General features: G+C 44.0%; 1 protein-coding gene across 1 annotated transcript in view; it reads right to left on the reverse strand.

The window, feature by feature from the left end:
* SND1 (staphylococcal nuclease and tudor domain containing 1) overlaps window positions 1-13910 on the reverse strand; it is a 2099018-nt gene that overhangs the window by 1193946 nt on the left and 891162 nt on the right. Inside the window, exon 14 of the mRNA XM_086918876.1 lies at window positions 1135-1207. Within this exon, the coding sequence (XP_086775002.1) occupies window positions 1135-1207 (73 nt within the window). The remainder of the gene's footprint in view (window positions 1-1134; window positions 1208-13910) is intronic.

Raw genomic sequence — 13910 nt, forward strand, 5'->3', positions numbered from 1 at the left:
ATGATGCTACAGTGGCCTAAGAGATGACTTATGCGTGCTCATGTTCACCACATATGCAAGTGCATACATCAAGCTGCTGCCACCATTTCGTTTTTATTTATTTTTTTACTGTTCCAAGATGGCGTACGCCAATCTTGGAGCGGCAAGTAAGTAATTTAAGCATGCACAAAATATACTTTGAAAACAGAGCCACTCAGGGGAAAATGGTTGGTGATAGGGTCTCCACAAAACTTAAAACAAACTTGTGAAAGACCACAACAGGAGGCGCAGTGGAGGAATGGAGGATTTTCAGGCTGGAGGAGAAAAAATAAACAGATAACTCAGAGGGTTGGGGGAAGCTTTGGTCGAACTGAGGGTTCGGGGAAGAGGAAAAAACATGGAGCGCAGCAGGGGTGGGGTAGGTATCTGTGAGGGAAACAGCACACTATGAGAAAGCAAGAGAACACATGCAATCCAATGGAGCTACTGAAAGAAAAGGAAAAACATAGCCCTTTGAATGTAGGCAGTGGAAGTATACAAGTCATCCAATCAAAATGATCGTAAAGGCATACTCCAGGACTGAGACAAATAAAAAGAAAGGGAATGCCATACAAAGGAAACACTTGAGTTGACAAGAAAGCCAATCAATGGTAAGTCATTGACTGGCCTAAAGCCCACTAAGTTTTGTTGTTGTCCACAAGAGGTCTTTTCAACATCAGACCGCTTAAAGGTAAAACCTAGCAATGCAACCTATGGGTACACAAATCACCGCAGGCAAGTGTATATGAAGCCACCTGATGTGCAGCAGGCATTAACCCTGAAAACAAACTTCTTAACACTTAAACATGCTACAAAGCCCATTGTTGGAGGACTCAACTGGTGGTAGGTTCAAATTTCTGCTAAGTTAACTTCACTTTCCACAGATGATTGTCTCAAGAGTGTTTTGTCAAGTAATCATTAAACTACAATAAAATGTCCCTGTTAGTCACATTTTGATTACACTCTGATTAACCCCGTTCCTTCTTTATCTACACAAACCAAAAGCATTTTCAGCTTTCCAACTAGATGGAATGTCCTGCCACCTTGGTCTGCACAACCCCTTACTTCACCTGCTCAGATATACACTTCACACGCTAGCATTAGAGAGTAACTCACCCCAGACACATCTGCTACTCGGTGGATGGGGACCTCCTTTTTACTGTGCAGCCCTTTCCCGTTCTTAATGGCCCTATGAAGAGAAAAGAGAAGAGTTCAGAGCCACAGCCCATCAAAGCACGTAAATTCAACCAATTAAAGACCCATGCCTGCAAACAGATAGCTCATGGTCTCAAGGAAGCGACATTATGCCACAGGAGCATTTTAAGTAGGTTCTTCTCCAATCAACCTTCTGAAACGCTGGATCGGCCTATTCACTTGCAGCCACAGATTAATAATGCACCAACCTTAACGAGCAGACGATAATTGGGTTTCCCTACTGAGAGATCTCGAATGCACAATTGTTTAATGGAAATAGCTCAACTCGATCCAACGTTTGCACTCCAGGATTTATTACAACAAAAGGGTGCTTCACAAGCAAAACATCTATTGTAATTCTTGACGTCTATCTCGGCATAAGAAATCAAGTTTTCACATAACTTTATTCCAAATCTGTTTTTTCGCTCTATTTAATCTAAATGTAGGGCGTTTGATTGGAAATTACATTAATCACCACAACATATTTCAACAACTTTCTTGTTCAAGAAAGAGGTCTCAAGTGGATTGCGCATCTGATGAACAGATGCGTATAACAAGGTCGTCTGTTTAATTCCAGGCACGGTTTGTCCTTCATCTTTGGGATGTATAAAATGAGTACCACTGAGTTGGATAACACCACCTGCTTACTAATCAAACTCGTTAGGACAGGTCAGTTTGTAATGAGCGCTATTTAATGGTTACAATACATCAAACGTCCCACTTTTCTTTCATTTTACTGTTTGAATGCTGTAATAAGTTAGCAAAAGGCTTTCTTTTTATTTGTTTCGTTCAAGTGTGAAAGATTATCAGCAGACTTGCATGTAGAACACGTTCACATCTCAAAAAACAAGTTACTTACCTTTGATGATGCTCTTTCTAGATACTCTAACTGCAGATTCATCACCTTCAGAATATTCCGAGGCACCAGTCTGGATTCGGATATAATGTTCAACATAGCCCCTGGGCACAGACAGGTGGCATTGTGTGGCTCCACATTAGCCCAGCTCCGCCCTGGAAGGGACTAATAGAGCCACATATACGCATTGATCATCCAACCCTTGGTCTTCTGTACAATCAATGTAAAAGCTCAGTGCTCTTTTGGGATCCAAATTATGGAGTCTCCCAATCTCTTTCAAAGGGGTAAGATGGGACAAAGAACATCAGGGGAGTGATGGACTTTGACTTGCAAGAAAGTTACAACCTTTGGTAGAAAGGCCGCTCTAGTCGGCAGCACTAATTTATCTGAAATAAGGTGGTTGAGGGAGGATGGACTGATAAACCTTGCAGCTCACCCGTGAAGAGCTGAAGTTATTGTGATGGGAAAGACCATCCTAAGAGTCAAGAGTCAGAGGATAGTTGTGCAACTCATCAAAAATGGGTGCGCATAAGAAAAGTAAGGACCAAATTAGGGTACCACTGTGGCATCACAAAGGGTTTAGGAGGAAAAGTGGATTAATCTTCGAGAAATTACATCACAATGGATCATTTAAACAAGGGTAGTTGGTCCATAAATACAAAAAGGTTGAACTCGGCAGACAGATGACCTTTAACTGTGCCCACTGCAAGTTACTGCTAGGCCGAAGACAGAACTACAAGACTTACAACTGGTCTGTATTACAGATGCCTAATAAGGGTGCCAAACAAGGCCATGAACTTCTACCAGTTTCCAGCACACACAGACACTGTATTAGGACACTTTGTCACAGGATACTTTGTCACAAGGATAACATCCACTACTTTAAGAGGGGGAATCGAATTAGTAGTCAACTGCCACTGTTCAACCTCCACATATGGAGGTGTAGATTGAGCAGACCCAGGTCAAAGACTATGCCTTACTGCTGCAACAGAATATCCTCCTGAAGCAGCAACCCGGTGGGAGGACAGATGGTCTTACCTAGAGATTCTGGGTACCACGCTTGCATGGCTCTCTCTGAAGGCACTAGGATGACTTGGGTCCAGTCATTCCTGATATTCAGAACTCATGGCATGAGAAGGAGAGGCTGGAAAGCATGCAAGAGTCTTGTGCTCCACTCTAGGCTGGAAGTAACTCACAGAGTATTCTTTTGAACTTCAGTGTGCGAAAGTGTTGACACTGTGCATTCTTGAAAGTGGCAAAAAGTTTGATCCTGGGTTTCCCCCATTGCTGAAACATTCCCTGTGCGTCCTCCGAATTTAACTGTCAATTGTGATCTGCAATGTGTCACTATCTGAGTTTGTCTGTACTAGTGTTTAACGATCAGGACACGTGGAGCACAACCAGGAAAATGCTCTGGTGATTCAGCCAGTTTCAGAGGGCAGGGCCCAATACCCCACTCCACACTATTTGTTTCAATAGCATATGACAGTTGTGTTGTCCTCTAGTATCTGAACAACTCTCCTCTAGATGAACAGGAGGTAGGCTTTCAACAGTCAACAAAAGGCCCACAGCTACAAAACGTTGGTGTGTAGATGGATCTCGCTGATCAAAGTCCACCTCTACCAGAAATCCTCACCAAACCAGCAGCAATGCATCTGCCATCAGTCCGCTTCGGGTTGGTTAGGGAGATGAGATCTACTACTAGCCCCATTGCAGTCAAGCAGACAACCGCTGCAGATCTTTAGCAGTCTCCAAAGACTCCTGGATGAAATCTGACTGGTTACCTTCTTGCTGGGCCATTTAAGCCTTCAGATCCCACAGCAGAGCCTGCATATCCCAACTCGCATGATCAAAGAGCAGCTACAGAAGGCCAAATGCCTAAGAAGCCTTAGAGCTACCCTCACTGAGAACCAGGAGCAAGGCTGATACATTGCAATCATAGCCCGAATGTCCTGGACTCAAACGAAACCTAAGACCCAATAAAACATATCCAGGATGGCTCCAATGTAAGGGAGCCTCAGCAAAGCCAGGCGTGACTCCAGCATATTCATTGCTAAACCTAATGATACAAAATTCATCATCATCATCATGATGATCATCATCATGATGATCATCATGATGATCATCATCATGATGATCATCATGATGATCATCATGAGGTGGATCAAAACAGACTTGTGATCCTGCCTTCAACAGCCAGTCAGTAATCAAGATAAGGGAAGATTGGCACCGCAGACGTCTGGATTCATACTACATCCACCAGCACAACCTTCATGAACATCGGAGGGGCTCTAGTGAGGCTGAAAGGGAGCAAGGCAAATTGTAAATGCTCGTGGCCCAACCTTGAAATGCAGGTAGCGTCCATGGGCCTGCCAGACGGGAACATGAAAATAGGCATGCTCCTGCATGTCGAATACTACAATCAAGTCTCCTGGATCCAGGGCAAATAGAACCTGGGTAAGCCTGAGCATCTTTAAATTGTCCTTTTGCAGGAATACATTGAGGGGTTGAAGATCAAAAATAGGACGAAGTCGCCCCTTTTTCAGCACTAGAAAATAATGGTACCAACACCCAGTTCCGATCCCACAGGCTAGGGTCCTTTCTATGGTTTCTTTCGCCACAGGAGCCTGAACTTCCTGCAGGAAAAATGGACAAACTCTTCTCAAAGCCACTGCAATCTAGGCGTAAAAAGGGGAGGGAAAAAATGGCAAGGCGTAGCCCAGTTGGACTATCTGTAGGACTGGCCTGTCAGATGTTATGGCCTGCCACCCGTGTAAAACATTTCTGATTCTGTTTCCCACAAGATGGTTGTGTGCTACTATGGGAAAACAAAGCGGCCCTGAGGCTGCTGCTCGAGGGGCTGGGGACAGGGACGTTTGCAGCTCCTGCAAGCATGGACGCTACTTATAACCATAAGGAAAGAACTAGCATTAACACTCCTAGTAGATGCGTGAACCACAAGGCTCTCAAGGAGTAGGGTGTAGTGTAAGGAAGGGAGGGTCACCCAGGGAGGGTCTAAGGCATCATCATTCACAGGTGGGTGGATCAAGGTTTAGTCCACATGCCAATGAACGGGTCAGTTAGTGCTTCTTTGAAGGTATGAAATGTTCTGAGGTCTGTCTGAGCCTTTTTAGGTCTCGCCTTTTCCATTCCGAAGGAATGGGAAATGGAGAGAATTCAAGTGCTCAAAATACTCGTGAAACCAAGGGCTTTTTGGTGCGGTTTTCTTAGAGTTCACGTGGCCACAGCACGCGCTTTTGGGCCATAAACTTTCAAAGCCATCTGTTCCCCAGGTCCAGCACCTCCCCTCTCTCTCCCCGCACACAGCCTTACTTGGATTTCTCCTCCCCCTTCCCATCCGGCTTCCCTCCGCGCGCCTGCCACACTTCTCCTCCCCTCGCTCGCATTCCCGCCCCCCCACCAGGCTCTCCCGCCCCCATCCGGCTTCCCTCCGTTATTCAGTCTCTCGCCCTTTTCTGTCTTGTATTATTTACGAACTAGCGCTCATTTAAGTTTTTTTCTCTCCTTTAATGTTTATTGTCTGCATTATTTTAACAGCTCGACCGAAAACTTCTTTTTACGAAACTTTCTCCAACATGTCCACGGCTCACACCAATCCATTCCGAAGGTGTTAGCAGCTGGCCAATTACAGAGGGAAACGTCAACCAATCACAGAGTAGCTTTCTTGTTTACCTAACGCCCACTTCATGGGCCGCCGCGCACATATGTTTGAACACAGGCGCCAAGCTTTGCTTCAGCACTGCACCCCCTTATTGTATTTTACATTTACTGATTCTGTAGCCAGAGGCTGCGCTCGGCAGGACGCCTCCTCCTAACCAGGGAAGTGCAAGAGCACACGTCCTCCTCTATGCTGTTTGCTGACCCTGCTAACGTGGCAAGCCATGACTGAGTGCAGCTGCTTTGCTTTAGACGCTTGCGGGAGACAGAGCTTCATCGAACGGTCACTTAACTTACTCGCCGCCTGGGCTTGTTCTACAATGTGCAGCATCTTCTCCCTCACTCTGTGCACAAGACTGGTAACCTCTAGCGGCAGTATTACTCTCTATGATCTATTGAACACCAAGTACTTCGCAAAATAAAAGGGATGGGTGAGGGGTTGTAGCCGTCCGGCGAGTACATCACAATCCCACAGCTCCAGGCGGTCAAGGCTGCTTTTTTGTGGTCTTGCAGGATTGATAATCATTAGTTTCCTTGTTTGGTTGTCGTATGAGAATAGGTCACCAGAGACAAGTAAACTTAGTCCTTGCGCTGCAACCGTTCCTTAAAGAATACTGAGACTTTTGAGTCCCTTGCACGCATTGGCCACGCAATATCAGTGATCTTCACCACCATTACGTATGCTTTTTTCATTTTCTCACTCCTTGATCTTATTATCAAACACGATAATGTGAAACTGATTATCACCTTATACAGAAAGGAAATACTTTGCTCAAATACCACACAAACCCTGATAAAAGGCTACCCTGTGGGTAGTTTAACAGGCCTCAACTCAGTTGCATAAACATTTTTCAGTTTTACATTATGTCTTCTTGGTTATAAATAAGGTAACAAAAATGCTTTTAACACTTTTTTTATTATAACTTTGTGGCATGCCTCACAGCAGCCAAGCTGCTCTTGAACATAGCTTACATACATTGCCAAAGCCAATAGCTCTGGCAAAAACGTACCATTGCCATTATAAATTACAATCACTTTTATTTAAGTATTAATTATTTAAAAAAATTAAAAGCCATTGTTATTTGTAATATCAATACATCTAAGTCACGTCAATACAAAACATGTGGCATTACAAATGCTAAAAGTGTCACATTTGCTAAAGTTAAAAGTATTAGCATTGTAAATCACAAAACAAATTAAAATGTCATTTACAAAACCAATAGCTCCAACTTTCCTACCGCGAGACCTATTGGCAACGCCAGTGCTTGTTTAAACTCAGTGAGGACGTTGTTTTTCACCTTAATTGGTCGTACTTACAAGTCCAGAACTACTTCTGCTCGTCTACTGACTACAGTAAATGGTTTGGGAACTGGGGGGGGGGGGGGGGGGGGGGGGGCTTGGTTTCCCATCCGCTTGTAGACCCAAATAAAAATCATCATATAGACAGAAAAAGTAATCCCTAGCATTATCTTCACCACCCAAGGCAGGTTATTTCTGGTCAGAGTCTGACCTGAAAAGTTGTTGGAGCCCTGGAGAAAGGCTCTTAAGTAAATACACCATCATATCAAGCCCAAATGTACCAGGGCGGTGCAAGTTCCAATTCTTCAAGGGCATGACTCAAGCCGAGATCAAGACAGGTTCAGTTCCGATTTAGACAGGACAATGGAACGGGCATCCTATCCTGGCATCAACTGCATCAGGACTGGTGTCAATGTGGCAGAAACCGGCATGGATCATGGTGCAGTGTGTGGAGGTGGATCCTAAGTCAGAGCTGAACCTGAAGCAGGTTCAGGAGGAACAGACAGTGCAGAAGGTGGCCCCACTGGCAGTAACTCGGCTGGAGGCCTCTGTGGATCAGTGGGGCCCAAAGGTGCATCATAGGATGCTGGCAGGCTACTAAAAATTCCAAGCAGGGCTTCTTTAAATGTCTCGACCTGTTAGGCCGTCACAGTCAACTCCAGATACTCGGGGTGCACTGTGATCAGCTGTAGAATTGACTGCACAGTGAGGGAATAAGAGCGAGATTAGGGGCGTCCTTTATGAACCTGTGACTTCTCAGAAGGAGAGTGGCTAGGCTAGGACAAAGCTTAAGACTTCTCCTTTTTGGATTTTAACTTGCCTGAAGAATTGGAACGCAATGCCTACCTAGTCGCAGGAGTGGCCCTCAGAGTGGAAATGGGTTAGCGTACCTCTACTTCGAGGGAGAGCAGCCCTACCACAACGTCTCTGCTGTGTTCAGCTACAACAGCTTGACTTTGCACTCCCGGATCCCTTTTGGGTGCATCAGGGCACACTCCCCACACAACGCAATCATGACCCGAGCCCAAACACTCAAGACAAACCTTTTGGGATCTGTCAAAGACATATATTTGAAATAGTCTATACAATGTTTAACCCTGTAGTTTTAAGGGGGGGGGGGGGGGGGACAAGATCCAGTACACACTGTCAGAAATATTTTGCAAGACAACATTTGGCAGACAAGAAAATGTAGGTGCTAGCTCCGAATCCTTATGTAAAGGAAATCAAATAAAGAAATGTACATCAGGGGGCATGGGTGGCACCTATATGTGGCTTCAGTCTTCACTTCTGGGGCAGAGCGGGTCAATGTGGAGCCACAGACTGCCACGTACTGGTGCACAGGGGTTATGCTGGAAAATCTTCCGAGATCTAGTTGTCACTTTATGATATTTTAAAGTTAAGAAATCTGTGGTTTGAAGTATCAAGGAGAATCAGAGATTCAGTCACTCTGAGTTCCAGATTGTACTAAAACCAGATTTGAAGCGTTTTTCGTTCTTTTAGGTTTAAACCGTACCAAAGAAGGTGGTGGCTAGCAGTTTTATTACACCTCACAGTGCCTACAATACAGGCTTGCACATGACCTTTACAGGGTTCCTCAAAGCACCATGTCATAGCATTCGGCACACAGTGTACGAGTCACTTGGCACTGATCTTTTGAATACTAAGGGAGGGTTTCCTATATGCCAACTGCACAGGAAGTGACATCATTGGAATTCCCAACATTCATCTGCACAAGGAGTGACATTTCCTGCGTTCTTGCTACTTTGATCAATTCTTTAGGACATCCCATCACTGGAGTGTCGCCAGCAAAATGCAGATACAGACAAGGGTGTTGCCTGTATGGGCAGGATGGCGGCATAAAGTTCCTTGGGCCAGAACCTCCATTCCAATGAAACTTAAAAAGCAATATAAAACCACAAAGTCACAGCACCCCATACTGCCAATCCCCAATATCACACCCGGATCTAGAGGACACCAACATAGCATTTGCATAACACACAGAACCAAGGTTGTACACATACCACCAACCACCTCAAACTACAGATCTCATATTGCAACTCATGCTCATAAACACAAGCTCCATAGTGTTGCATGCACCAAACACAGCAGACCTGATCACCTATCAAAAGCGTGACACCCTCTCCATCACAGAAACCTGGTTCAACCCAACATCCTTGAATGCCTTGGACGTGCTTACCACTGGTTACAGCATTCATTGGGTGGACCACATGCGTAAGAAGGGAGGAGGCCTCCCCGTCACTCCCAAGTCCTCAAACCTAAGCAGTCAAGTAAGATTATCTCATTTACAGACCTCCCAGGCAGAACAATGACTTAATTAATGAATATTTAGATCTATTTTTCACCTTGTCCATCCAACAGGCCCTCACCACCCTCTTGGGTGATTTCAACACAAGCTCTAAAACAAAAACTCAAACAACCTAATAGACACATAACGTGGAACAACAGGTCACACAACCAACACACTCCGAAGGCCAGGTCCTCAACCTTGTTTTCTCAACTTTAGCATCAACAGTCAATAAACTCTGTCCTTTGGGCGCAAAGACTGTCAGTTTATTTTATTTTATAACTGGCCTATCACATATTAATGATCTCTGTTACACTCCCATTTCCACTATCTTTTCTTCGGGGGTATTTACTGCAATACGTCCAATCTCTTTATAATAAAGTAAAAAACGGGAACCATATTGGCCAAAGACTCCTGACAATCACATCGAACAAAACTGTCTGAAACCTTGATCAATACAGTGAATCCACCAAATAGGATTGACAGCAGACAGATTTCTGCAGAAAAAGTGTAATGAACGAATGAATGGCGATAGGTAATGGTATGCGATGGTAGCTACCAGTCTTTAATTCAATAGTTCACACCCAGTATCTAGGGATAAAAAAGTGCGGAAAGGTGTGCCTGTTGATTTTAAGCACATTTATTTTGTCACAAGCAGATTGCATCTGCTACCACTTTCTTTTTTCACTATTTGGTTTGTTTGGACATGTTTTCTCTATTTTCTTTTGAACTGAATGACAACCAGTGATGAGAAAGGGTGCTCTATCTGGTGATTATATATACCAGTTGCCCCGAGGGTGGAGTTCCCGTGAGGTGTCATTCAGTAAACTGACACAGTCTTTGCGCCCAAAGGACGGTGTTTATTAAGTGTTGATGACTTTTGAGTGGAGGGCAACACTGTCCTTTTCTTTCCCTCTGAGCTCCTTGTTGTTATAGGTTCTCAACTTTAGCAATCAAATGCAAACAACCCATACTTCAAGACTGGACCATACACTTTGCCATTCTGATCTCTCAGCTCAGTGTCCTACCAACAAACCAACTAAACACAAAAGAGAAGACCAAACATTCAGCTCTTAAAATTATTTCTCAATAGACATTATAATGTTTAACTTAATCTCTCATCCTATCATCTCTAAATCTGACGAAACACCCTTCTAAACAACTTCAATACTTTTTGGGAAAAACTTGAATCTCCACACCCCAATTAGAAGACAAGTACAAGCCAAAGCCCCAGGAACTCTGACCTCATGATATTGAGTCTCGGTGCAACACGCCGACAGCTCATCACATCAGCCAAGCCAAAGTACCACACCAACATTATCAATGAAGTCACAGAATGCTTTTCAGGACAGTCTAGCACTCCATTAAGCACCTTCAAGACCAATCTATTCATCACTCCACGGTAAACTGTAATACCATCAACCTCTTCTTCAATGAAAAAAAATACAGAAACTGATAGCACATCGACAACACCAAACCTGATTTATCTCTTATGCCCACCCCTCACCATAGAATTCCACAATGGTCAACCTTCACATCTCTATCATCTGCTCTTCAAAGTCTCTGTGGATGTTCTCAGCCCTACTCAAAATGTTCAAAGCCTCTCTCAATCAAGGCATCCTCCGAGAAGCGCGGAAAAGAGGCCAGATCCTCACACTCCTAAAGAAACCTACAAAAGAAATGTATGACCTCGTCAACTACTGACCAATCGCTCACCTACATTTAGCAGCAAGACCTTTTCAAAAGCAGTCTACGTAAAACTCCAAGATCACATCAAGGCTAACCATCTACTGCACAATTATCAATATGACTTAAGATTGTGCTTAAGCACAGAAACCTATGCCTTACATATTCTAGACAATGCTGCGGTCCTGACCACAGATGACAATTACCCCTGCCACCTAACAGTGCTGGACCTTTCAGCTTTCTTTGACACAGTCTACCATCCCATCCTCCTACCCACCATGGAGTCTCAAATGGGATTAACTGGACGTTTGTTCACAGGAGCACACCTAGGCCTAAAAAGATCCTCATCACCTATTAAGTGCCCCAGCGTTCCATACCGTCTCCAGTTATCTTCTACCTCTACATGGAGCCACTTTGTGATCTACTCACGGGTAACTGCATCAACATTCAATATGCAGATGATGAACAACTCTCCTTGGAAGTCTCTTAAGCTTCAGACAACAAACCCCTCAAACACTGCCTGCACATCATCCAGACCTGGATGTGCAGCTCATATCTGAAGCTGAAACCAGCCAAGAAAAATTTCCTGTTATCTGCCAAAAACTACTAACAGACTGAAAACAGTGCATACTCTGCTCACCAACATGCACCTTGATAACTTCAAACCCCATCATTGACTGAATGCCAATTCACTTGGGTTCACCTTGGACACCAATCTCACCCTCAAGTAACAAATTGCACACAAAAAAATAATAATCACATAATGCCTGGTAACAAGTCCCTCTTCTATCAAATAAAATGTGAAACTGTTGTTTTCATAAAATGACTTCAGAACTGCTTTTCAAGCCTGCATACTGTTGCATTTGTAATATGGTAATACCATGCTTTCTGGCCTCCCAGAATCCACACTGGCACCCCTTAAGGGCATCCTACATGCTGCAGCATTTCTCATTCATGACCTAAGGAAATATGATCACACCACCTAAATCTATAAGCTCCCCTTGCTAGTGGTTCCACCGTCTAAACCAGCTGCATAATTTATAAAGCCATCATGACCAGCACCCCACCCCTTATCTTGCAGATAAACTCACTATCTCTGGTAGTCTGAGCACACCTGCAGCCAGGACACCATCAAACGGCAGAATAAAAGGTGTACAAAACAGAAAAAACAAGGCAGCAGGCCTTTTCCATCTATGCAACCAGGATCTGGAACACCAGCCCCATACCCATTAGGAAAGCCCCAACACAGCTCCAATTTAGGAAAGGGCTCACATCTTTAAAGAACACGACATCACAATGCATTAACTGCCCACAACCAGGCTACCTCCATCTTTTGTTGACTTTATGCTGGCTTTGTCTCTGGACAGCGCTCTGCTGACTTTTGGCTAAGTCTGCACTAAGGAAATACAATATGCATGCAAGGCGAGCTGGCAATGCCAGACTGGTTGCTAGAGTGCTAAAAACCACAGACCAGGGATTTCTACCAAGGCTCAAAAATCTTACAACAGGCATCCGGTTGAGTAATCTAGTTTTCTGAGGTATTGAATCCTTAGAGGACTTTACTCTACTTTATAGACAAAATACACCTTACTGTTGCAGCCAGGTGTTACTATTTAGTGCTGCTTTTAACAGGGCCTGGAATGTTCGGGGCACAGGGAACTCTCTCTATTTGAGGGCTTGCGATAAATTACCTGTTTCGAGACTTCTCAGCTGTGTTTTTATTTTGTGTTTTTCTAGAGTGAGAACGTGGCCCTAGGACATTATAGCACTTTATGGATAACAATTGACTCACAAAATCTGTGAAGAATCAAAACAGATCAATCAGGTCAAATCATCTAAACATTGGGCCACGGTGCTTGGAGATGGGAATGGGATGAAGCATAATCAACCAATATGTTAGTCAGAGAGAAACGGTCGACTGAATCATAGGCAGCCGGTGGAGCTAGAAGCACAATTAGGCAGGGGTTACCAGAGTCAAGGAAGCTGGTTGAGTCATCAACAATTTGCAGGAAAACGGTGTCTTTATGTTACAGCCCTGTTTGAATCCAGTTGTAAAATAGCAAATTATTATTTCCATGATGATGCGAGAAAGATGGGAGGCTGAACAGCTTTTTATAATCTTCCATAAGAATTAACGGGTTGAAAGGGGATGCAAGTTACTTCAGCCAATGCCATCGGCTGAGGTTTTTTTTTTGAGAATGAGAGGCTTAGAAAACTGTCATACTATTTTAGAAAAAACCTTACTGAAGTGGTAAAGTTACCAAAGTGGTAGGGTTGCAGAAGTTTAGAGGGTTCTTCGTATGATAATGGCTCTGCATGCTTTCATCTTTTACAGATCTAGGTGGCAGTCCTACAAACAGCCATTACCTGAGCTTCTCCCAGAGACCACACGTATGACTACATGTTCAAGAAATTAGGATCTTCTGTACCATTTCCCAAAAAAAGAGCAATCGATTTACAGTCCATACTAAGTCAATACTCTCTGCCAGCATCATACCAATCGGGCAGCCACATCAACCTTCCCTTACTAAGCAAGGGCTTGCCTTCCAATCCATGTTGAGTGGTGCTTACACTATGCAACACTGTAGCATCCTTTAAGGTACTGTATTTAGCTCATCTAATACTGGCATCAGACACATGAATGCACACACTGTTTTCACAAAACAGTCTTCCTGTTCTGGGAGGAGCGAGAACTCTTACAGCAGAAATTTTCATTGAGAGCTAACCGGTTTCACACGTCTCCGCAGTACAGTCTCAGGTGTGTATTTTCCTGTACTGCTGTCATAACTCCTATTACCCACCAAAACAATCCCACACCAAACAAAAAAATCTTCTCGCCCATTTCAGACTCAGCACAAACTCCACCCGTTTATC

The sequence above is a fragment of the Lissotriton vulgaris genome, chromosome 1_1, assembly GCF_964263255.1.
Source record: "Lissotriton vulgaris chromosome 1_1, aLisVul1.2, whole genome shotgun sequence".
Classification (NCBI taxonomy): Eukaryota; Metazoa; Chordata; class Amphibia; order Caudata; family Salamandridae; genus Lissotriton; species Lissotriton vulgaris.